This window comes from Megachile rotundata, unplaced genomic scaffold (assembly GCF_050947335.1).
Source record: "Megachile rotundata isolate GNS110a unplaced genomic scaffold, iyMegRotu1 scaffold0426, whole genome shotgun sequence".
Classification (NCBI taxonomy): Eukaryota; Metazoa; Arthropoda; class Insecta; order Hymenoptera; family Megachilidae; genus Megachile; species Megachile rotundata.
The window spans coordinates 40,682-68,036 of NW_027473723.1; the positions used below are offsets into that span (position 1 = coordinate 40,682).

The window sequence follows — 27,355 nt, forward strand, 5'->3', positions numbered from 1 at the left end:
CTCATATTATTAGCCATATTATGCTTATATGATCGATAGAACGACAATTACTATACTCACTACTCTTAGTATTATCAATCTAACTCATATTATTAGCCATATTATGCTTATATTATCGATAAAACGACAATTACTATACTTATTACTGTTATTATTATCAATCTAACTCATATTATTAGCCATATTATGCTTATATGATCGATAGAATGAGAATTACTATACTCACTACTCTTAGTATTATCACTCTGACTCATATTATTAACCATATTATGCCGATATGATCGACAGAACTACAATTACTATACTCATTACTCTTATTATTATCAATCTAACTCATATTATTAGCCATATTATGCTTATATGATCGATAGAATGAGAATTACTATACTCACCACTCTTAGTATCATCACTCTAACTCATATTATTAGCCTTATTATGCTTATATGATCCATAGAACGACAATTACCGTAGTTATTACTCTTATTATTATCAATCTAACTCATATTATTAGCCATATTATGCTTATATGATCGATAGAACGAGAATTACTATACTCACTACTCTTAGTATTATCAATGTAAGTCATATTATTAGCCATATTATGGTTATATTATCGATAGAACGACAATTACTATACTTATTACTGTTATTATTATCAATCTAACTCATATTATTAGCCATATTATGCTTAAATGATCGATAGAATGAGAATTACTGTACTCACTACTCTTAGTATTATCAATCTAACTCATATTATTAGCCATATTATGCTTATATGATCGATAGAACGACAATTACTATACTTATTACTGTTATTATTATGAATCTGACTCATATTATTAGCCATATTATGCTTATATGATCGATAGACCTACAATTACTATACTCATTACTCTTATTATTATCAATCCAACTCATATTATTACCCGTATTATGCTGATATGATCGATAGAACGACATTCACTATACTTATTACACTCACTATTATCAATCTAACTCATATTATTAACCATATTATGCAGATATGATCGATAGAACGACAATTACTATACTTATTACTCTTATTATTATCATTCTAACTCATATTATTAACCATATTATGCAGATATGATCGATAGAACTACAATTACTATACTCATTACTCTTATTATTATCAATCTAACTCATATTAGTAGCCATATTATGCAGATATGATCGATAGAACGACAATTACTATACTTATTACTCTTATTATTATCAATCTAACTCATATTATTAGCCATATTGTGCTTATATGATCGATAGAACGACAATTACTATACTTATTACTCTTATTATTATAAATCTAACTCATATTATTAACCGTATTATGCAGATATGATCGATAGAACTACAATTACTATACTCATTACTCTTATTATTATCAATCTAACTCATATTATTAGCCATATTATGCTTATATGATCGATAGAACGACAATTACTATACTCACTACTCTTAGTATTATCAATCTAACTCATATTATTAGCCATATTATGCTTATATTATCGATAGAACGACAATTACTATACTTATTACTGTTATTATTATCAATCTAACTCATATTATTAACCATATTATGCAATTATGATCGACAGAACGACAATTACTATACTTATTACACTTATTATTATCAATCTAACTCATATTATTAGCCATATTATGCTTATATGATCGGTAGAACGACAATTACTATACTCATTACTCTTATTATTATCAATCTAACTCATATTATTAGCCATATTATGCTTATATGATCGATAGAACGACAATTACTATACTCACTACTCTTATTATTATCAATCTAACTCATATTATTAGACATATTGTGCTTATATGAGCGATAGAACTACAATTACTATATTTATTACACTCACTATTATCAATCTAACTCATATTATTAACCATATTATGCAGATATGATCGATAGAACGACAATTACTATACTCATTACTCTTATTATTATCAATCTAACTCATGCTATTAGCCATATTATGGTTATATCATCGACAGAACGACAATTACTATACTCACTACTCTTAGTATTATCAATCTACCTCATATTATTAGCCATATTATGCTTATATGATCGATAGAACGACAATTACTATACTTATTACTCTTATTATTATCAATCTAACTCATATTATTAGCCATATTATGCTTATATGATCGATAGAACGAGAATTACTATACTCACTACTCTTAGTATTATCAATCTAACTCATATTATTAGCCATATTATGCTTATATTATCGATAGAACGACAATTACTTTACTTATTACTCTTATTATTATCAATCTAACTCATATTATTAGCCATATTATGCTTAAATGATCGATAGAATGAGAATTACTGTACTCACTACTCTTAGTATTATCAATCTAACTCATATTATTAACCATATTATGCAGATATGATCGATAGAACGACAATTACTATACTTATTACTCTTATTATTATCATTCTAACTCATATTATTAACCGTATTATGCAGATATGATCGATAGAACTACAATTACTATACTCATTACTCTTATTATTATCAATCTAACTCATATTATTAGCCATATTATGCTTATATGATCGATAGAACGACAATTACTATACTCACTACTCTTAGTATTATCAATCTAACTCATATTATTAGCCATATTATGCTTATATGATCGATAGAATGAGAATTACTATACTCACTACTCTTAGTATTATCACTCTAACTCATATTATTAGCCATATTATGCTCATATGATCGAGAGAACGAGAATTACTATACTTATTACTCTTATTATTATCAATCTAACTCATATTATTAGCCATATTATGCTTATATGATCGATAGAACGAGAATTACTATACTCACTACTCTTAGTATTATCAATCTAACTCATATTATTAGCCATATTATGCAGATATGATCGATAGAACGACAATTACTATACTTCTTACACTTATTATTATCAATCTAACTCATATTATTAGCCATATTATGCTTATATGATCGATAGAACGACAATTACTATACTTATTACTGTTATTATTATCAATCTGACTCATATTATTACCCATATTATGCTTAAATGATCGATAGAAGGACAATTACTATACTTATTACTGTTATTATTATCAATCTAACTCATATTATTAGCCATATTATGCTTAAATGATCGATAGATCTACAATTACTATACTCATTACTCTTATTATTATCAATCTAACTCATATTATTAGCCATATTATGCTTATATGATCGATAGAACGAGAATTACTATACTCACTACTCTTAGTATTATCAATCTAACTCATATTATTAGCCTTATTATGCTTATATGATCGATAGAACGACAATTACTATACTTATTACTCTTATTATTATCAATCTAACTCATATTATTAGCCATATTATGCTTATATGATCGATAGAACGAGAATTACTATACTCACTACTCTTAGTATTATCAATCTAACTCATATTATTAGCCATATTATGCTTATATTATCGATAGAACGACAATTACTATACTTATTACTGTTATTATTATCAATCTGACTCATATTATTACCCATATTATGCTTAAATGATCGATAGAACGACAATTACTATACTTATTACTCTTATTATTATCAATCTAACTCATATTATTAGCCATATTATGCTTATATGATCGATAGAACGACAAATACTATACTTATTACTCTTATTATTATCAATATAACTCATATTATTAGCCATATTATGCTTATATGATCGATAGAACGACAATTACTATACTCACTACTCTTATTATTATCAATCTAACTCATATTATTAGACATATTGTGCTTATATGAGCGATAGAACTACAATTACTATATTTATTACACTCACTATTATCAATCTAACTCATATTATTAACCATATTATGCAGATATGATCGATAGAACGACAATTACTATACTCATTACTCTTATTATTATCAATCTAACTCATGCTATTAGCCATATTATGGTTATATCATCGATAGAACGACAATTACTATACTCACTACTCTTAGTATTATCAATCTAACTCATATTATTAGCCATATTATGCTTATATGATCGATAGAACGACAATTACTATACTTATTACTCTTATTATTATCAATCTAACTCATATTATTAGCCATATTATGCTTATATGATCGATAGAACGAGAATTACTATACTCACTACTCTTAGTATTATCAATCTAACTCATATTATTAGCCATATTATGCTTATATTATCGATAGAACGACAATTACTTTACTTATTACTCTTATTATTATCAATCTAACTCATATTATTAACCATATTATGCAGATATGATCGATAGAACTACAATTACTATACTCATTACTCTTATTATTATCAATCTAACTCATATTATTAGCCATATTATGCTTAAATGATCGATAGAACGACAATTACTGTACTTATTACTCTTATTATTATCAATCTAACTCGTATTATTAGCCATATTATGCTTATATGATCGATAGAACGACAAATACTATACTTATTACTCTTATTATTATCAATCTAACTCATATTATTAGCCATATTATGCTTATATGATCGATAGAACGACAATTACTATACTCACTACTCTTAGTATTATCAATCTAACTCATATTATTAGCCATATTATGCTTATATTATCGATAGAACGACAATTACTATACTTATTACTGTTATTATTATCAATCTAACTCATATTATTAGCCATATTATGCTTATATGATCGATAGAATGAGAATTACTATACTCACTACTCTTAGTATTATCACTCTGACTCATATTATTAACCATATTATGCCGATATGATCGACAGAACTACAATTACTATACTCATTACTCTTATTATTATCAATCTAACTCATATTATTAGCCATATTATGCTTATATGATCGATAGAATGAGAATTACTATACTCACCACTCTTAGTATCATCACTCTAACTCATATTATTAGCCTTATTATGCTTATATGATCCATAGAACGACAATTACCGTAGTTATTACTCTTATTATTATCAATCTAACTCATATTATTAGCCATATTATGCTTATATGATCGATAGAACGAGAATTACTATACTCACTACTCTTAGTATTATCAATGTAACTCATATTATTAGCCATATTATGGTTATATTATCGATAGAACGACAATTACTATACTTATTACTGTTATTATTATCAATCTAACTCATATTATTAGCCATATTATGCTTAAATGATCGATAGAATGAGAATTACTGTACTCACTACTCTTAGTATTATCAATCTAACTCATATTATTAGCCATATTATGCTTATATGATCGATAGAACGACAATTACTATACTTATTACTGTTATTATTATGAATCTGACTCATATTATTAGCCATATTATGCTTATATGATCGATAGACCTACAATTACTATACTCATTACTCTTATTATTATCAATCCAACTCATATTATTACCCGTATTATGCTGATATGATCGATAGAACGACATTCACTATACTTATTACACTCACTATTATCAATCTAACTCATATTATTAACCATATTATGCAGATATGATCGATAGAACGACAATTACTATACTTATTACTCTTATTATTATCATTCTAACTCATATTATTAACCATATTATGCAGATATGATCGATAGAACTACAATTACTATACTCATTACTCTTATTATTATCAATCTAACTCATATTAGTAGCCATATTATGCAGATATGATCGATAGAACGACAATTACTATACTTATTACTCTTATTATTATCAATCTAACTCATATTATTAGCCATATTGTGCTTATATGATCGATAGAACGACAATTACTATACTTATTACTCTTATTATTATAAATCTAACTCATATTATTACCCATATTATGCTGATATGATCGATAGAACGACATTCACTATACTTATTACACTCACTATTATCAATCTAACTCATATTATTAACCATATTATGCAGATATGATCGATAGAACGACAATTACTATACTTATTACTCTTATTATTATCATTCTAACTCATATTATTAACCGTATTATGCAGATATGATCGATAGAACTACAATTACTATACTCATTACTCTTATTATTATCAATCTAACTCATATTATTAGCCATATTATGCTTATATGATCGATAGAACGACAATTACTATACTCACTACTCTTAGTATTATCAATCTAACTCATATTATTAGCCATATTATGCTTATATTATCGATAGAACGACAATTACTATACTCACTACTCTTATTATTATCAATCTAACTCATATTATTAGACATATTGTGCTTATATGAGCGATAGAACTACAATTACTATATTTATTACACTCACTATTATCAATCTAACTCATATTATTAACCATATTATGCAGATATGATCGATAGAACGACAATTACTATACTCATTACACTTATTATTATCAATCTAACTCATGCTATTAGCCATATTATGGTTATATCATCGATAGAACGACAATTACTATACTCACTACTCTTAGTATTATCTATCTAACTCATATTATTAGCCATATTATGCTTATATTATCGATAGAACGACAATTACTATACTTATTACTGTTATTATTATCAATCTATCTCATATTATTAGCCATATTATGCTTATATGATCGATAGAATGAGAATTACTATACTCACTACTCTTAGTATTATCACTCTAACTCATATTATTAGCCATATTATGCTCATATGATCGAGAGAACGAGAATTACTATACTTATTACTCTTATTATTATCAATCTAACTCATATTATTAGCCATATTATGCTTATATGATCGATAGAACGAGAATTACTATACTCACTACTCTTAGTATTATCAATCTAACTCATATTATTAGCCATATTATGCAGATATGATCGATAGAACGACAATTACTATACTTCTTACACTTATTATTATCAATCTAACTCATATTATTAGCCATATTATGCTTATATGATCGATAGAACGACAATTACTATACTTATTACTGTTATTATTATCAATCTGACTCATATTATTACCCATATTATGCTTAAATGATCGATAGAAGGACAATTACTATACTTATTACTGTTATTATTATCAATCTAACTCATATTATTAGCCATATTATGCTTAAATGATCGATAGATCTACAATTACTATACTCATTACTCTTATTATTATCAATCTAACTCATATTATTAGCCATATTATGCTTATATGATCGATAGAACGAGAATTACTATACTAACTACTCTTAGTATTATCAATCTAACTCATATTATTAGCCTTATTATGCTTATATGATCGATAGAACGACAATTACTATACTTATTACTCTTATTATTATCAATCTAACTCATATTATTAGCCATATTATGCTTATATGATCGATAGAACGAGAATTTCTATACTCACTACTCTTAGTATTATCAATCTAACTCATATTATTAGCCATATTATGCTTATATTATCGATAGAACGACAATTACTATACTTATTACTGTTATTATTATCAATCTGACTCATATTATTACCCATATTATGCTTAAATGATCGATAGAACGACAATTACTATACTTATTACTCTTATTATTATCAATCTAACTCATATTATTAGCCATATTATGCTTATATGATCGATAGAACGACAAATACTATACTTATTACTCTTATTATTATCAATCTAACTCTTATTATTAGCCATATTATGCTTATATGATCGATAGAACGAGAATTACTATACTCACTACTCTTAGTATTATCAATCTAACTCATATTATTAGCCATATTATGATTATATTATCGATAGAACGACAATTACTATACTCATTACTGTTATTATTATCAATCTAACTCATATTATTAGCCATATTATGCTTAAATGATCGATAGATCTACAATTACTATTCTCATTACTCTTATTATTATCAATCTAACTCGTATTATTAGCCATATTATGCTTACATGATCGATAGAACGACAAATACTATACTTATTACTCTTATTATTATCAATCTAACTCATATTACTAGCCATATTATGCTTATAAGATCGATAGAATGAGAATTACTGTACTCACTACTCTTAGTATTATCACTCTAACTCATATTATTAGCCATATTATGCTTATATTATCGACAGAACGACAATTACTATACTTATTACTCTTATTATTATCAATCTAACTCATATTATTAACCATATTATGCAGATATGATCGATAGAACTACAATTACTATACTCATTACTCTTATTATTATCAATCTAACTCATATTATTAGCCATATTATGCTTAAATGATCGATAGAACGACAATTACTATACATATTACTCTTATTATTATCAATCTAACTCGTATTATTAGCCATATTATGCTTATATGATCGATAGAACGACAAATACTATACTTATTACTCTTATTATTATCAATCTAACTCATATTATTAGCCATATTATGCTTATATGATCGATAGAACGACAATTACTATACTCACTACACTTAGTATTATCAATCTAACTCATATTATTAGCCATATTATGCTTATATTATCGATAGAACGACAATTACTATACTTATTACTCTTATTATTATAAACCTAACTCATATTATTAGCCATATTATGCTTATATGATCGATAGAACGACAATTACTGTACTTATTACTCTTATTATTATCAATCTAACTCATATTATTAGCCATATTATGCTTATATGATCGATAGGACGACAATTACTATACTTATTACTCTTATTATTATCAATCTAACTCATATTATTAGACATATTGTGCTTATATGAGCGATAGAACTACAATTACTATATTTATTACACTCACTATTATCAATCTAACTCATATTATTAACCATATTATGCAGATATGATCGATAGAACGACAATTACTATACTCATTACTGTTATTATTATCAATCTAACTCATGCTATTAGCCATATTATGGTTATATCATCGATAGAACGACAATTACTATACTCACTACTTTTAGTATTATCAATCTAACTCATATTATTAGCCATATTATGCTTATATTATCGATAGAACGACAATTACTATACTTATTACTGTTATTATTATCAATCTAACTCATATTATTAGCCATATTATGCAGATATGATCGATAGAACGACAATTACTATACTTCTTACACTTATTATTATCAATCTAACTCATATTATTAGCCATATTATGCTTATATGATCGATAGAACGACAATTGCTATACTTATTACTGTTATTATTATCAATCTGACTCATATTATTACCCATATTATGCTTAAATGATCGATAGAAGGACAATTACTATACTTATTACTGTTATTATTATCAATCTAACTCATATTATTAGCCATATTATGCTTATATGATCGATAGAACGAGAATTACTATACTCACTACTCTTAGTATTATCAATCTAACTCATATTATTAGCCTTATTATGCTTATATGATCGATAGAACGACAATTACTATACTTATTACTCTTATTATTATCAATCTAACTCATATTATTAGCCATATTATGCTTATATGATCGATAGAACGAGAATTACTATACTCACTACTCTTAGTATTATCAATCTAACTCATATTATTAGCCATATTATGCTTATATTATCGATAGAACGACAATTACTATACTTATTACTGTTATTATTATCAATCTGACTCATATTATTACCCATATTATGCTTAAATGATCGATAGAACGACAATTACTATACTTATTACTCTTATTATTATCAATCTAACTCATATTATTAGCCATATTATGCTTATATGATCGATAGAACGACAAATACTATACTTATTACTCTTATTATTATCAATCTAACTCTTATTATTAGCCATATTATGCTTATATGATCGATAGAACGAGAATTACTATACTCACTACTCTTAGTATTATCAATCTATCTCATATTATTAGCCATATTATGATTATATTATCGATAGAACGACAATTACTATACTCATTACTGTTATTATTATCAATCTAACTCATATTATTAGCCATATTATGCTTAAATGATCGATAGATCTACAATTACTATTCTCATTACTCTTATTATTATCAATCTAACTCGTATTATTAGCCATATTATGCTTACATGATCGATAGAACGACAAATACTATACTTATTACTCTTATTATTATCAATCTAACTCATATTACTAGCCATATTATGCTTATAAGATCGATAGAATGAGAATTACTGTACTCACTACTCTTAGTATTATCACTCTAACTCATATTATTAGCCATATTATGCTTATATTATCGACAGAACGACAATTACTATACTTATTACTCTTATTATTATCAATCTAACTCATATTATTAACCATATTATGCAGATATGATCGATAGAACTACAATTACTATACTCATTACTCTTATTATTATCAATCTAACTCATATTATTAGCCATATTATGCTTAAATGATCGATAGAACGACAATTACTATACATATTACTCTTATTATTATCAATCTAACTCGTATTATTAGCCATATTATGCTTATATGATCGATAGAACGACAAATACTATACTTATTACTCTTATTATTATCAATCTAACTCATATTATTAGCCGTATTATGCTTATATGATCGATAGAACGACAATTACTATACTCACTACACTTAGTATTATCAATCTAACTCATATTATTAGCCATATTATGCTTATATTATCGATAGAACGACAATTACTATACTTATTACTCTTATTATTATAAACCTAACTCATATTATTAGCCATATTATGCTTATATGATCGATAGAACGACAATTACTGTACTTATTACTCTTATTATTATCAATCTAACTCATATTATTAACCATATTATGCAGATATGATCGATAGAACGACAATTACTATACTCATTACTCTTATTATTATCAATCTAACTCATGCTATTAGCCATATTATGGTTATATCATCGATAGAACGACAATTACTATACTCACTACTCTTAGTATTATCAATCTAACTCATATTATTAGCCATATTATGCTTATATTATCGATAGAACGACAATTACTATACTTATTACTGTTATTATTATCAATCTAACTCATATTATTAGCCATATTATGCTTATATGATCGATAGAATGAGAATTACTATACTCACTACTCTTAGTATTATCACTCTAACTCATATTATTAGCCATATTATGCTCATATGATCGAGAGAACGAGAATTACTATACTTATTACTCTTATTATTATCAATCTAACTCATATTATTAGCCATATTATGCTTATATGATCGATAGAACGAGAATTACTATACTCACTACTCTTAGTATTATCAATCTAACTCATATTATTAGCCATATTATGCAGATATGATCGATAGAACGACAATTACTATACTTCTTACACTTATTATTATCAATCTAACTCATATTATTAGCCATATTATGCTTATATGATCGATAGTACGACAATTACTATACTAATTACACTTATTATTATCAATCTAACTCATATTATTAACCATATTATGCAGATATGATCGATAGAACGACAATTACTATACTTATTACTCTTATTATTATAAACCTAACTCATATTATTAGCCATATTATGCTTATATTATCGATAGAACGACAATTACTATACTTATTACTGTTATTATTATCAATCTGACTCATATTATTACCCATATTATGCTTAAATGATCGATAGAACGACAATTACTATACTCACTACTCTTAGTATTATCAATCTAACTCATATTATTAGCCATATTATGCTTATATTATCGATAGAACGACAATTACTATACTTATTACTGTTATTATTATCAATCTAACTCATATTATTAGCCATATTATGCTTATATGATCGATAGAATGAGAATTACTATACTCACTACTCTTAGTATTATCACTCTAACTCATATTATTAGCCATATTATGCTCATATGATCGAGAGAACGAGAATTACTATACTTATTACTCTTATTATTATCAATCTAACTCATATTATTAGCCATATTATGCTTATATGATCGATAGAACGAGAATTACTATACTCACTACTCTTAGTATTATCAATCTAACTCATATTATTAGCCATATTATGCAGATATGATCGATAGAACGACAATTACTATACTTCTTACACTTATTATTATCAATCTAACTCATATTATTAGCCATATTATGCTTATATGATCGATAGAACGACAATTACTATACTCACTACACTTAGTATTATCAATCTAACTCATATTATTAGCCATATTATGCTTATATTATCGATAGAACGACAATTACTATACTTATTACTCTTATTATTATAAACCTAACTCATATTATTAGCCATATTATGCTTATATGATCGATAGAACGACAATTACTGTACTTATTACTCTTATTATTATCAATCTAACTCATATTATTAGCCATATTATGCTTATATGATCGATAGAACGACAATTACTATACTTATTACTCTTATTATTATCAATCTAACTCATATTATTAGACATATTGTGCTTATATGAGCGATAGAACTACAATTACTATATTTATTACACTCACTATTATCAATCTAACTCATATTATTAACCATATTATGCAGATATGATCGATAGAACGACAATTACTATACTCATTACTCTTATTATTATCAATCTAACTCATGCTATTAGCCATATTATGGTTATATCATCGATAGAACGACAATTACTATACTCACTACTCTTAGTATTATCAATCTAACTCATATTATTAGCCATATTATGCTTATATTATCGATAGAACGACAATTACTATACTTATTATTGTTATTATTATCAATCTAACTCATATTATTAGCCATATTATGCTTATATGATCGATAGAATGAGAATTACTATACTCACTACTCTTAGTATTATCACTCTAACTCATATTATTAGCCATATTATGCTCATATGATCGAGAGACCGAGAATTACTATACTTATTACTCTTATTATTATCAATCTAACTCATATTATTAGCCATATTATGCTTATATGATCGATAGAACGAGAATTACTATACTCACTACTCTTAGTATTATCAATCTAACTCATATTATTAGCCATATTATGCAGATATGATCGATAGAACGACAATTACTATACTTCTTACACTTATTATTATCATTCTAACTCATATTATTAGCCATATTATGCTTATATGATCGATAGTACGACAATTACTATACTCATTACTCTTATTATTATCAATCTAACTCATATTATTAACCATATTATGCAGATATGATCGATAGAACGACAATTACTATACTTATTACTCTTATTATTATAAACCTAACTCATATTATTAGCCATATTATGCTTATATTATCGATAGAACGACAATTACTATACTTATTACTGTTATTATTATCAATCTGACTCATATTATTACCCATATTATGCTTAAATGATCGATAGAACGACAATTACTATACTTATTACTGTTATTATTATCAATCTAACTCATATTATTAGCCATATTATGCTTAAATGATCGATAGATCTACAATTACTATACTCATTACTCTTATTATTATCAATCTAACTCATATTATTAGCCATATTATGCTTATATGATCGACAGAACGAGAATTACTATACTCACTACTCTTAGTATTATCAATCTAACTCATATTATTAGCCTTATTATGCTTATATGATCGATAGAACGACAATTACTATACTTATTACTGTTATTATTATCAATCTGACTCATATTATTACCCATATTATGCTTAAATGATCGATAGAACGACAATTACTATACTTATTACTCTTATTATTATCAATCTAACTCATATTATTAGCCATATTATGCTTATATGATCGATAGAACGACAAATACTATACTTATTACTCTTATTATTATCAATCTAACTCTTATTATTAGCCATATTATGCTTATATGATCGATAGAACGAGAATTACTATACTCACTACTCTTAGTATTATCAATCTAACTCATATTATTAGCCATATTATGATTATATTATCGATAGAACGACAATTACTATACTTATTACTGTTATTATTATCAATCTAACTCATATTATTAGCCATATTATGCTGAAATGATCGATAGATCTACAATTACTATTCTCATTACTCCTATTATTATCAATCTAACTCGTATTATTAGCCATATTATGCTTACATGATCGATAGAACGACAAATACTATACTTATTACTCTTATTATTATCAATCTAACTCATATTACTAGCCATATTGTTTTTTAGCACGAAATTCGTAATGTTAATTTTTAAATTAATCACCGAACTGTCGCGCTTCCTTACTCCTGTTACGGAAATAAGGATAGTTGTTTGTATTTCGTTAAAAGTCTTTTATTTAGAGATGTGTTTTCATACAAGTGTTTATGTGGTTGAATCTAATCTTTAGATTGTATTTCAAACGGAAACTGAACTCAACTGATAGACTTCGCACGGAGAACGTATACTCGTTGTGATTGTAAGGCACATACGGAACATGGAAGACATAAGAGCGAACTGACTGGTTTTGGTTTTCTTGCAGACCAAGAAACCTCTATCTTAGAATTGTGATTAGCAACAGGGAGTTGGTCTAACGTGGGCGTCACCTAAGTTCCCAAAACCTGTGACTGAGAGCTAGCCTGGTCTAGCCCCTTTACCAACACGAAAGATACTTCCCTATGCGATTTGTCTTTGCAAGAACCTCCCTTTTAACATCTTGTACCAAATCAACTCTCTGCTCGTGTCTATCTTAAGACTGTGACTAGCAACAGGGAGTTGGTCTAACGTGGGCGTCACCTAAGGTTCCCAAAACCTGTGACTGAGGGCTAGCCTGGCCTAGCCCCTTTACCCATGATAGATACTTCCCTGCGCTATCTGGAAAAACCTGCGGCTGTGGTGCACGTGGGCAGCTGTTATTTTGCTAAGACCCGTTGACTTGGGACCCTGTCCTTGAAGTACGCATACTTCACAGACCGTGACACCACAGGAGGTACGTTTAGGTGACCCCGAAACAGAGAGTGATAAATTGAAAAAAAGTCAGTTCTATCTTGTCCGTCTGTATTTTCTCAAGAGTTGTATGAAAGGACGAAAGTGTCCGGAAATCATAAATTGACTTTTACGATAACTAAACAAAGCGTGATGGAAAGCAAAGTTTCGACTATACGAGAACCTTTTTAGGATAGGTATGTTCAGTTCAATGTTAAAGACACTTCAAACCTAAAAGGTTATTGCTTCAGTATGTGCTGATTGCCTGAAGGGCTGTAAAATTAATGCAGCGTTTTTGGAATTCTATAGACTATTCAACTTGGAATAGCAGTAATAAAATAAACATGGGATAAACGACCCTTGAAGAGGCTATCCGAAAATATATGAGTGGACTGTAAACCAATGTATAACTAATTTAGAGGGTTACTTTTTTTTTCCTACAACATGGTTCTGATTCTAACATTATTTATTATATCTATTATACTATCATTTTCGCGACATCGCGAAACATCCTCCCCCCGTTGAGAGGGCACCGATCAACAACTATTCAATGTTTGTGATTGCATGTGTGTGCGTGTATGTGCATGTATGTGCGTAACTAAATTACACATTGTAAGTTTCTGCGCCTTATGCAGATTGATCTGATTGGTTGGGCAGCGGGACGAGTCGTTTGATGCTCCGGTCCAGCGTACCCTTGGCTGTTTTGACGGTGACAGCTCGCACTATTCCGTCTGTGCCTGGGTGAACCTTGATGACCTTGGCCAAGGGCCAATGCAGTGATGGAACGTTGTCCTCACGAAGTAGGACAATTGTGCCCTCTTTGATTGGATGGTCACCCTTGGTCCATTTGCTGCGTGTGGTCAGTTCGTTCAGGTACTCCCGGTGCCATCGAACCCAAAAATGTTGTTTTACTTTTTGGATTTGTTGCCAACTCGAGAGGCGGTTTGTAGGTATCTCTGTAACATTTTTCTCACGCAAACTGGTTAATGAATCGCCAATCAGGAAATGCCCTGGCGTAAGGACAAGCAAGTCGTTAGGGTCTGAGGATATAGGTGTCAATGGACGGGAGTTCAGAATGGCTTCAATTTCTATAATGAGAGTGTTAAAATTTTCGAATGTAAATAATTCGGATCCAGCAACCCGTTTCAGATGATATTTAAAAGACTTGACGGCTGCTTCCCACAGACCGCCGAAGTGTGGTGTCAGTGGAGGAATAAACTTCCATTCTATGGATTTGCCTGCCAGAAATGTTGTCAATTGGTTTTGATGTTCTTCTGAACGTAGCAATAGTTGTAATTCTTGCAATTCATGATTCGCTCCCACGAAGTTGGTCCCATTATCTGAGTATATGTAGGAGCAGAGTCCTCGTCGAGCAATAAACCTCTTCAGTGCAGCAATGAAGGCCTCGGTGGTTAAATCGCTGACCAATTCCAAATGAACTGCTTTGACGGCCAGGCAAACGAATACCGCAACGTAGACCTTTATCCGACCACGGTTTCGTTGCTTCCGTTCTTTTATGTAAAATGGTCCACAATAGTCTACACCTGTATGAGTGAATGGTCGAGACTCGGTGACTCTGGCGGCAGGTAGGTTACCCATTAGGTAGTTGACCGGTGGTGGTTGGGCCCGGCAACACCGTACGCAAGGTTTTATTGCTTTCCACACTTGTTGCCGGCCATCGATGGGCCAGTAGCGCCGTCTGACCGCGTAAAGGGTCGTCTGGGTACCTGCATGGAACTGTTTTCTGTGTTCGTCGTCGATGATAAGTAGGGTAATGCGGTTTTTGGGTAGAATGATGGGGTGTTTTTGTCCAAATGGCATTAAAGAATGTTTTAACCGGCCCCCGACACGTAGGATACCGTCAGAATCTATAAATGGATTTAATCTTCCCAATCTATTTTTTAAATGCGGATTTTTGCCTTTTGATAATTGTTCTAATTCATCTGAAAAATGGAGTTTCTGTACAAGTTTGATAATTGTATCATGGGCATATCTTAATTCTTTTGTTGTTAAGGGTCCTTTTGTATGATTGGTTGATTTCCATCGGAGGCACCAAGCAATCACCCGTACTAGCTTCTCCCAAGAAGAGAAACGATCCAGGAGACTGGTATCAGGAAGAGTTGTGGTTAAACAAACTATTTCCCGCTGTTCTAACGTCATGTTGCAAGGTGTGATTGTTGTGGTTGGCCATTGATCTTCGGTATTGTATAACCAATTAGGTCCAGTCTGCCATATCGACGGACGTAAAAAATCTTCGGGCAATAGTCCTCTAGAAATGAGATCAGCTGGGTTGTCTGAAGTAGAAACGTGTCGCCATTCTGTGATATTGGTTTGATTTTGAATTTCGGTTATCCTGTTTGCTACAAAGGTTTTTAGTAAATGTGGTGACGTCCTTATCCAATGAAGTACGATTGTGGAATCGGTCCAACATATTGTTCGGTTAATATTTATTTTCAAGGCCTTCTGAACTGTGGTAACTATTGAAGAAAGTAATAATGCTCCGCACAGTTCCAGTCGCGGTATGGATTGAGTTTTCAAAGGTGCAACTTTTGATTTCGCCATAAGGAGTTGTGTTTTGCATTGACCGTGTTTGTCCATGGAACGGAGATAAAGACAAGCGCCATATGCGCGTTCGCTAGCGTCACTGAAACCATGTAACTCCACTATACTAGGTTCATTGATCAAGGTTTGTCGGTTGAAAGCTACGTTGTTCAAAAGTGGTAATTGTTTATAATATTTCAACCATTCAGTATGTGTGTCCATAGGTAAAGATTCATCCCAGTCTAATTTTAAAGTCCATACTTTTTGCAGCATTATTTTTGCTAATATGATGACAGGTCCGAGCAGTCCTAGAGGGTCGTAGATTTTCGCGATGACGGAACTGATACTTCGTTTAGTGAAGGAATTTGTTAATGGCGAGTTTGTGATTGAATATCGGATTGTGTCGTCGCTTGAGTCCCAGAACACTCCCAAAGTTTTGATGGTTGATGATTCGCCCAGGTGTAGTCGTTTGTTAATGGATTGTTCTGGAAGGTTTTGAAGTAATGCCCTGTGATTGGAAGCCCACTGACGAATGTTTAATCCTGCAGTTTGTAAAATTTGTATCAATTGATTTTGTAACGTTAATGCTTCGTTGATCGTTGCTGTTCCAGTTAAAAGATCATCCACGTAGAAGTCTGTGATTAGAGTCTGTGCTGCTTGGGGAAATCGGTGTCTTTCGTCTTGAGCTAATTGTGATAGGCAACGGATTGCCAAATATGGAGCGGCAGAAAGTCCAAACGTGACTGTGTTTAATTGGAATGTTTTCGGGGTTTGATCTGAGGTTTGCCATAGAATCTGTTGGTATTTCCTGCCTTCAGGACGCACTAGGAATTGCCTGTACATTTTTTCAATATCGCCTGTTAACACATACTGATGATTCCGGAATCGAAGTAATATGTACAACAGGTCATCCTGTATCTTTGGACCGACATGTAACGTATCGTTCAAAGAAATGCCTGTAGAAGTTGCTGCGGAGCCATCAAACACAACCCTCAACTTGGTGGTATCACTAGTGATCTTAGTGACCCCATGATGCGGCAGGTAGTACATTCCGTCCTTTTCGTTATGAACTTGAGTTTCGGACATGTGACCTAAATCAAGGTATTCTTGTAATACTGCTCGGTATGCCCGCCCGTATTCTTCATCGCGTTTAAATCTTCCTTGTAAGGATGAAAATCTCTTCAAGGCTCGAGATTTAGATTCTCCTAATTGCGAAAGTTTGTCATTAAATGGAAGAGCCACCATATATCTACCCTCGGAAGTCCGTGATATAGTTTTCCTAAAATACTCTTCACATTCTCTGTCGGCCTTAGACAGATGTTGGATTTGGGGACCGTCTTCTAATTCCCAAAATCGGGCCAAATCAAGTTGTATTGGGGTAATAGCATGACAAGTGGTTTCCTTGGTCAATCGATGAGTTGGAGCACTTCCACCAATTATCCAACCTAATTGCGTTTTCTGCAGGTACAAATCTGGTCCATCAGGAGGTGATAATTTAATTTGTCCAATACTCAACAGTGATAGTGCTACTCCAGCACCTAATAATAAATCAACTGGAGCAGGTATTGAAAATTCTGGATCGGCCAATGTTAAATTGTTGGGAATTTTAAATAATGTTCTGTCGATAGGTTGGTCTGGTATGTTAGAAGCTATGTTTGGTATGGTCAAGAATGTTAAAGTCCGTCTATAGTTAGTGGTAATAGAAGTCAAGGTTGCCGTAATTGTGTTTTTTGCAATGGTAGACATTGTATTGATCACCCCGACAGGAATTGAACACCTGCCCAAAGGTATGCCCAACCTTTTGGCGAGGCGCTCGCTCATAAAATTCGTTGACGCACAGGTATCGATAAGAGTCCGACAACGAACCGGTTGATGATACTTGTCCAATACATAAACTTGTGCAGTTACCAGCAAATCATGAGTAATTGTATCAATAGTAAACGCTTTATGATATGTTATCTCCCGAGGTGTTTCAGTTGCTAGTCAAATTGTTTCTTGATTATCCATCGGTTGACGAGAAGTTGCTAATGCCGAAGTTGATGAACTCGTCAAAGGTGATCTATAGTGTAAAAGTGTATGGTGATTTTTCTGACATATTCGGCAAGCACCTTTATTACATGAAGTAGATCCATGTCCTCTTCGCAAACATTTGAAACAGAGTCCAGCTTTTATAACGATAGCTTTTCTATCGACAACAGATAGTTCATTAAATTTTCGACAGTTTCCGATCCAGTGATCCTTTTTACATAATGGACATTGAAAATCTATATATTGAGCCCGGGTCGTCGACACTCGTTCATAAGGATGATTCTTGTGTTGTTTCGTTGTTACGAAAACTTGTCCTCGCGATGATCGATGTTTATTAACAGATTTGTTATGGCCATAAAGTCGCATTTCTTGCTGTCCAGTTGAAGTTACAGATTTTGAGGAAGAAGGAATTGTGCAATTTGCTCGTCTTTCTATGAATTGTAATAATTCAGTGTAAGCTGGCATTCGTCTTTTATCTTTAAGCGTTAATTCCCAATGCCACACTGTATCCGCGTTTAGTTTGGAAATGATTATGGAGAGCAAAATGCTGTTCCATGATGCGACATTTTCGCCCAAATTTTTAAGTGCCCGGAGATGTTGATTTACGGTGTCCACCAAATTAGCTAATGCTTCTGGAGTATCTTTCAGCAATTTTGGGATATTCCGTAACGTATCGCAATGACTAAGAATTATACGGCGTGGGCAATCAAATTTCTCTTTTAAAATATCGATAGCATCCGTGTAATTCGCGTCAGTCGTGGCCAAAGCTTCAATACAACCCGCGGCCTTACCGCTTAAAGTTGACCGCAGGTACTGTAATTTTTGAACCGGGGTCAAATCCTCGTTACGATCGATCATGGCCGTAAATAGGTCGTAAAAAGATGACCAGTTTTCGATTGTTCCGTCGAACGTTGGTAGCCTCATTTCAGGTAATTTAATAGTCATCGGTGCCGGTACCGTTGATGCCGGTGACGGATTAACCCGAACCGTGGTAGGAACTGATGGTTGAGTATTATTTAAAATTCGCTTAGCCCGTGCTATCACAGCGTAATAATTATTCTGAATTTCAAACCGACGCGTTTCTTCAGATTCGTCGAGCTCTTCAATACTAAATTGCAAATCATCGAATTTTTTCCAGACTTCATTTAATCCGTTGATGTGCATTTCTAATAGGTACGTATCTTCGGAGTGTGTGTCTTCAAAATAATCCAAGAACGTAGTCAAAGATGAAATTTGCCCGATGATATGGCCGCGTTTGCGTCGTAAAGTACTGATACTCAGACCAGCGACTACGGACTGTGGTTGAGCGGAACTCGCGGAGGTGTTCGGCATTTTGAAGATGGTCAGGAATGACAATTACAAAAGATTGATCCTACCTTATCTGGTGGAGAACGTTTTATCCAGACTCGTTCACTTTCCGACTGCTTTAAAGTATGTGTCCTATTGCACTGTAATCCAATGTTTATTGCACACACTGTTATGTTCACTCCTGTTTATTTCACGTAACTGTGCACTAATGTTTGTGGTTACACGTCACTATTGTCAATATCCGGCTCGAAGGACCAATGTTTTTTAGCACGAAATTCGTAATGTTAATTTTTAAATTAATCACCGAACTGTCGCGCTTCCTTACTCCTGTTACGGAAATAAGGATAGTTGTTTGTATTTCGTTAAAAGTCTTTTATTTAGAGATGTGTTTTCATACAAGTGTTTATGTGGTTGAATCTAATCTTTAGATTGTATTTCAAACGGAAACTGAACTCAACTGATAGACTTCGCACGGAGAACGTATACTCGTTGTGATTGTAAGGCACATACGGAACATGGAAGACATAAGAGCGAACTGACTGGTTTTGGTTTTCTTGCAGACCAAGAAACCTCTATCTTAGAATTGTGATTAGCAACAGGGAGTTGGTCTAACGTGGGCGTCACCTAAGTTCCCAAAACCTGTGACTGAGAGCTAGCCTGGTCTAGCCCCTTTACCAACACGAAAGATACTTCCCTATGCGATTTGTCTTTGCAAGAACCTCCCTTTTAACATCTTGTACCAAATCAACTCTCTGCTCGTGTCTATCTTAAGACTGTGACTAGCAACAGGGAGTTGGTCTAACGTGGGCGTCACCTAAGGTTCCCAAAACCTGTGACTGAGGGCTAGCCTGGCCTAGCCCCTTTACCCATGATAGATACTTCCCTGCGCTATCTGGAAAAACCTGCGGCTGTGGTGCACGTGGGCAGCTGTTATTTTGCTAAGACCCGTTGACTTGGGACCCTGTCCTTGAAGTACGCATACTTCACAGACCGTGACACCACAGGAGGTACGTTTAGGTGACCCCGAAACAGAGAGTGATAAATTGAAAAAAAGTCAGTTCTATCTTGTCCGTCTGTATTTTCTCAAGAGTTGTATGAAAGGACGAAAGTGTCCGGAAATCATAAATTGACTTTTACGATAACTAAACAAAGCGTGATGGAAAGCAAAGTTTCGACTATACGAGAACCTTTTTAGGATAGGTATGTTCAGTTCAATGTTAAAGACACTTCAAACCTAAAAGGTTATTGCTTCAGTATGTGCTGATTGCCTGAAGGGCTGTAAAATTAATGCAGCGTTTTTGGAATTCTATAGACTATTCAACTTGGAATAGCAGTAATAAAATAAACATGGGATAAACGACCCTTGAAGAGGCTATCCGAAAATATATGAGTGGACTGTAAACCAATGTATAACTAATTTAGAGGGTTACTTTTTTTTTCCTACAACATGGTTCTGATTCTAACATTATTTATTATATCTATTATACTATCATTTTCGCGACATCGCGAAACACATATTATGCTTATAAGAGCGATAGAATGAGAATTACTGTACTCACTACTCTTAGTATTATCACTCTAACTCATATTATTAGCCATATTATGCTTATATGATCGAGAGAACGACAATAACTATACTTATTACTCTTATTATTATCAATCTAACTCATATTATTAGCCATATTATGCTTATATGATCGATAGAACGAGAATTACTATACTCACTACTCTTAGTATTATCAATCTAACTCATATTATTAGCCATATTATGGTTATATTATCGATAGAACGACAATTACTATACTTATTACTGTTATTATTATCAATCTAACTCATATTATTAGCCATATTATGCTTAAATGATCGATAGAACTACAATTACTATACTCATTACTCTTATTATTATCAATCTAACTCATATTATTAGCCATATTATGCTTATATGATCGATAGAACGAGAATTACTATACTCACTACTCTTAGTATTATCAATCTAACTCATATTATTAGCCATATTATGCTTATATTATCGATAGAACGACAATTACTATACTTATTACTCTTATTATTATCAATCTAACTCATATTATTAACCATATTATGCAGATATGATCGATAGAACTACAATTACTATACTCATTACTCTTATTATTATCAATCTAACTCATATTATTAGCCATATTATGCTTAAATGATCGATAGAACGACAATTACTATACATATTACTCTTATTATTATCAATCTAACTCGTATTATTAGCCATATTATGCTTATATGATCGATAGAACGACAAATACTATACTTATTACTCTTATTATTATCAATCTAACTCATATTATTAGCCATATTATGCTTATATGATCGATAGAACGACAATTACTAAACTCACTACACTTAGTATTATCAATCTAACTCATATTATTAGCCATATTATGCTTATATTATCGATAGAACGACAATTACTATACTTATTAGTGTTATTATTATCAATCTAACTCATATTATTAGCCATATTATGCTTATATGATCGATAGAATGAGAATTACTATACTCACTACTCTTAGTATTATCACTCTAACTCATATTATTAACCATATTATGCCGATATGATCGACAGAACTACAATTACTATACTCATTACTCTTATTATTATCAATCTAACTCATATTATTAGCCATATTATGCTTATATGATCGATAGAATGAGAATTACTATACTCACCACTCTTAGTATTATCACTCTAACTCACATTATTAGCCTTATTATGCTTATATGATCCATAGAACGACAATTACCGTAGTTATTACTCTTATTATTATCAATCTAACTCATATTATTAGCCATATTATGCTTATATGATCGATAGAATGAGAATTACTATACTCACTACTCTTAGTATTATCACTCTAACTCATATTATTAGCCATATTATGCTCATATGATCGAGAGAACGAGAATTACTGTACTCACTACTCTTAGTATTATCAATCTAACTCATATTATTAGCCATATTATGGTTATATGATCGATAGAACTACAATTACTATACTCATTACTCTTATTATTATCAATCCAACTCATGCTATTAGCCATATTATGGTTATATGATCGATATAACGACAATTACTATACTTATTACTCTTATTATTATCAATCTAACTCATATTATTAAACATGTTATGCAGATATGATCGATAGAACGACATTTACTATACTTATTACTCTTATTATTATCAATCTAACTCATATTATTGGCCATATTGTGCTTATATGATCGATAGAACGACAATTACTATACTTATTACTTTTATTATTATCAATCTAACTCATATTATTAACCATATTATGCAGATATGATCGATAGAACGACAATTACTATTCTTCTTACACTTATTATTATCAATCTAACTCATATTATTAGCCATATTATGCTTATATGATCGATAGAACGACAATTACTATACTTATTACTGTTATTATTATCAATCTGACTCATATTATTACCCATATTATGCTTAAATGATCGATAGAAGGACAATTACTATACTTATTACTGTTATTATTATCAATCTAACTCATATTATTAGCCATATTATGCTTAAATGATCGATAGATCTACAATTACTATACTCATTACTCTTATTATTATCAATCTAACTCATATTATTAGCCATATTATGCTTATATGATCGATAGAACGACAATTACTATACTCACTACTCTTAGTATTATCAATCTAACTCATATTAGTAGCCATATTATGCAGATATGATCGATAGAACGACAATTACTATACTTATTACTCTTATTATTATCATTCTAACTCATATTATTAGCCATATTGTGCTTATATGATCGATAGAACGACAATTACTATACTTATTACTCTTATTATTATAAATCTAACTCATATTATTACCCATATTATGCTGATATGATCGATAGAACGACATTCACTATACTTATTACACTCACTATTATCAATCTAACTCATATTATTAACCATATTATGCAGATATGATCGATAGAACGACAATTACTATACTTATTACTCTTATTATTATCATTCTAACTCATATTATTAACCGTATTATGCAGATATGATCGATAGAACTACAATTACTATACTCATTACTCTTATTATTATCAATCTAACTCATATTATTAGCCATATTATGCTTATATGATCGATAGAACGACAATTACTATACTCACTACTCTTAGTATTATCAATCTAACTCATATTATTAGCCATATTATGCTTATATTATCGATAGAACGACAATTACTATACTTCTTACTGTTATTATTATCAATCTAACTCATATTATTAGCCATATTATGCTTATATGATCGATAGTACGACAATTACTATACTCATTGCTCTTATTATTATCAATCTAACTCATATTATTAACCATATTATGCAATTATGATCGACAGAACGACAATTACTATACTTATTACACTTATTATTATCAATCTAACTCATATTATTAGCCATATTATGGTTATATTATCGATAGAACGACAATTACTATACTTATTACTGTTATTATTATCAATCTAACTCATATTATTAGCCATATTATGCTTAAATGATCGATAGAACTACAATTACTATACTCATTACTCTTATTATTATCAATCTAACTCATATTATTAGCCATATTATGCTTATATGATCGATAGAACGAGAATTACTATACTCACTACTCTTAGTATTATCAATCTAACTCATATTATTAGCCATATTATGCTTATATTATCGATAGAACGACAATTACTATACTTATTACTCTTATTATTATCAATCTAACTCATATTATTAACCATATTATGCAGATATGATCGATAGAACTACAATTACTATACTCATTACTCTTATTATTATCAATCTAACTCATATTATTAGCCATATTATGCTTAAATGATCGATAGAACGACAATTACTATACATATTACTCTTATTATTATCAATCTAACTCGTATTATTAGCCATATTATGCTTATATGATCGATAGAACGACAAATACTATACTTATTACTCTTATTATTATCAATCTAACTCATATTATTAGCCATATTATGCTTATATGATCGATAGAACGACAATTACTAAACTCACTACACTTAGTATTATCAATCTAACTCATATTATTAGCCATATTATGCTTATATTATCGATAGAACGACAATTACTATACTTATTAGTGTTATTATTATCAATCTAACTCATATTATTAGCCATATTATGCTTATATGATCGATAGAATGAGAATTACTATACTCACTACTCTTAGTATTATCACTCTAACTCATATTATTAACCATATTATGCCGATATGATCGACAGAACTACAATTACTATACTCATTACTCTTATTATTATCAATCTAACTCATATTATTAGCCATATTATGCTTATATGATCGATAGAGTGAGAATTACTATACTCACCACTCTTAGTATTATCACTCTAACTCACATTATTAGCCTTATTATGCTTATATGATCCATAGAACGACAATTACCGTAGTTATTACTCTTATTATTATCAATCTAACTCATATTATTAGCCATATTATGCTTATATGATCGATAGAATGAGAATTACTATACTCACTACTCTTAGTATTATCACTCTAACTCATATTATTAGCCATATTATGCTCATATGATCGAGAGAACGAGAATTACTGTACTCACTACTCTTAGTATTATCAATCTAACTCATATTATTAGCCATATTATGGTTATATGATCGATAGAACTACAATTACTATACTCATTACTCTTATTATTATCAATCCAACTCATGCTATTAGCCATATTATGGTTATATGATCGATATAACGACAATTACTATACTTATTACTCTTATTATTATCAATCTAACTCATATTATTAAACATGTTATGCAGATATGATCGATAGAACGACATTTACTATACTTATTACTCTTATTATTATCAATCTAACTCATATTATTGGCCATATTGTGCTTATATGATCGATAGAACGACAATTACTATACTTATTACTTTTATTATTATCAATCTAACTCATATTATTAACCATATTATGCAGATATGATCGATAGAACGACAATTACTATTCTTCTTACACTTATTATTATCAATCTAACTCATATTATTAGCCATATTATGCTTATATGATCGATAGAACGACAATTACTATACTTATTACTGTTATTATTATCAATCTGACTCATATTATTACCCATATTATGCTTAAATGATCGATAGAAGGACAATTACTATACTTATTACTGTTATTATTATCAATCTAACTCATATTATTAGCCATATTATGCTTAAATGATCGATAGATCTACAATTACTATACTCATTACTCTTATTATTATCAATCTAACTCATATTATTAGCCATATTATGCTTATATGATCGATAGAAC

General features: G+C 30.5%; 1 protein-coding gene across 1 annotated transcript; it reads right to left on the minus strand.

The window, feature by feature from the left end:
- Positions 1-14,300: 14,300 nt before the first annotated feature.
- Positions 14,301-22,409, minus strand: LOC105664226 (uncharacterized). The gene is made up of 2 exons (XM_076541950.1): positions 19,586-22,409; positions 14,301-19,543 (listed from the first exon to the last, which is right to left on the minus strand). The coding sequence occupies exons 1-2, from the start codon at positions 20,939-20,941 to the stop codon at positions 15,668-15,670; spliced, it is 5,232 nt and encodes a 1,743-aa protein (XP_076398065.1). The 5' UTR covers positions 20,942-22,409; the 3' UTR covers positions 14,301-15,667.
- Positions 22,410-27,355: the final 4,946 nt, after the last annotated feature.

Bases quoted from the DNA above. Each gene is read 5' to 3' on its own strand.
- LOC105664226 (XM_076541950.1), bottom strand. From the start codon at position 20,941: ATGCCGAACACCTCCGCGAGTTCCGCTCAACCACAGTCCGTAGTCGCT. The intron at 19,544-19,585 runs GATAATCAAGAA...GAAACACCTCGG, and splicing joins CAACTTCTCGTCAACCGATG to GAGATAACATATCATAAAGC.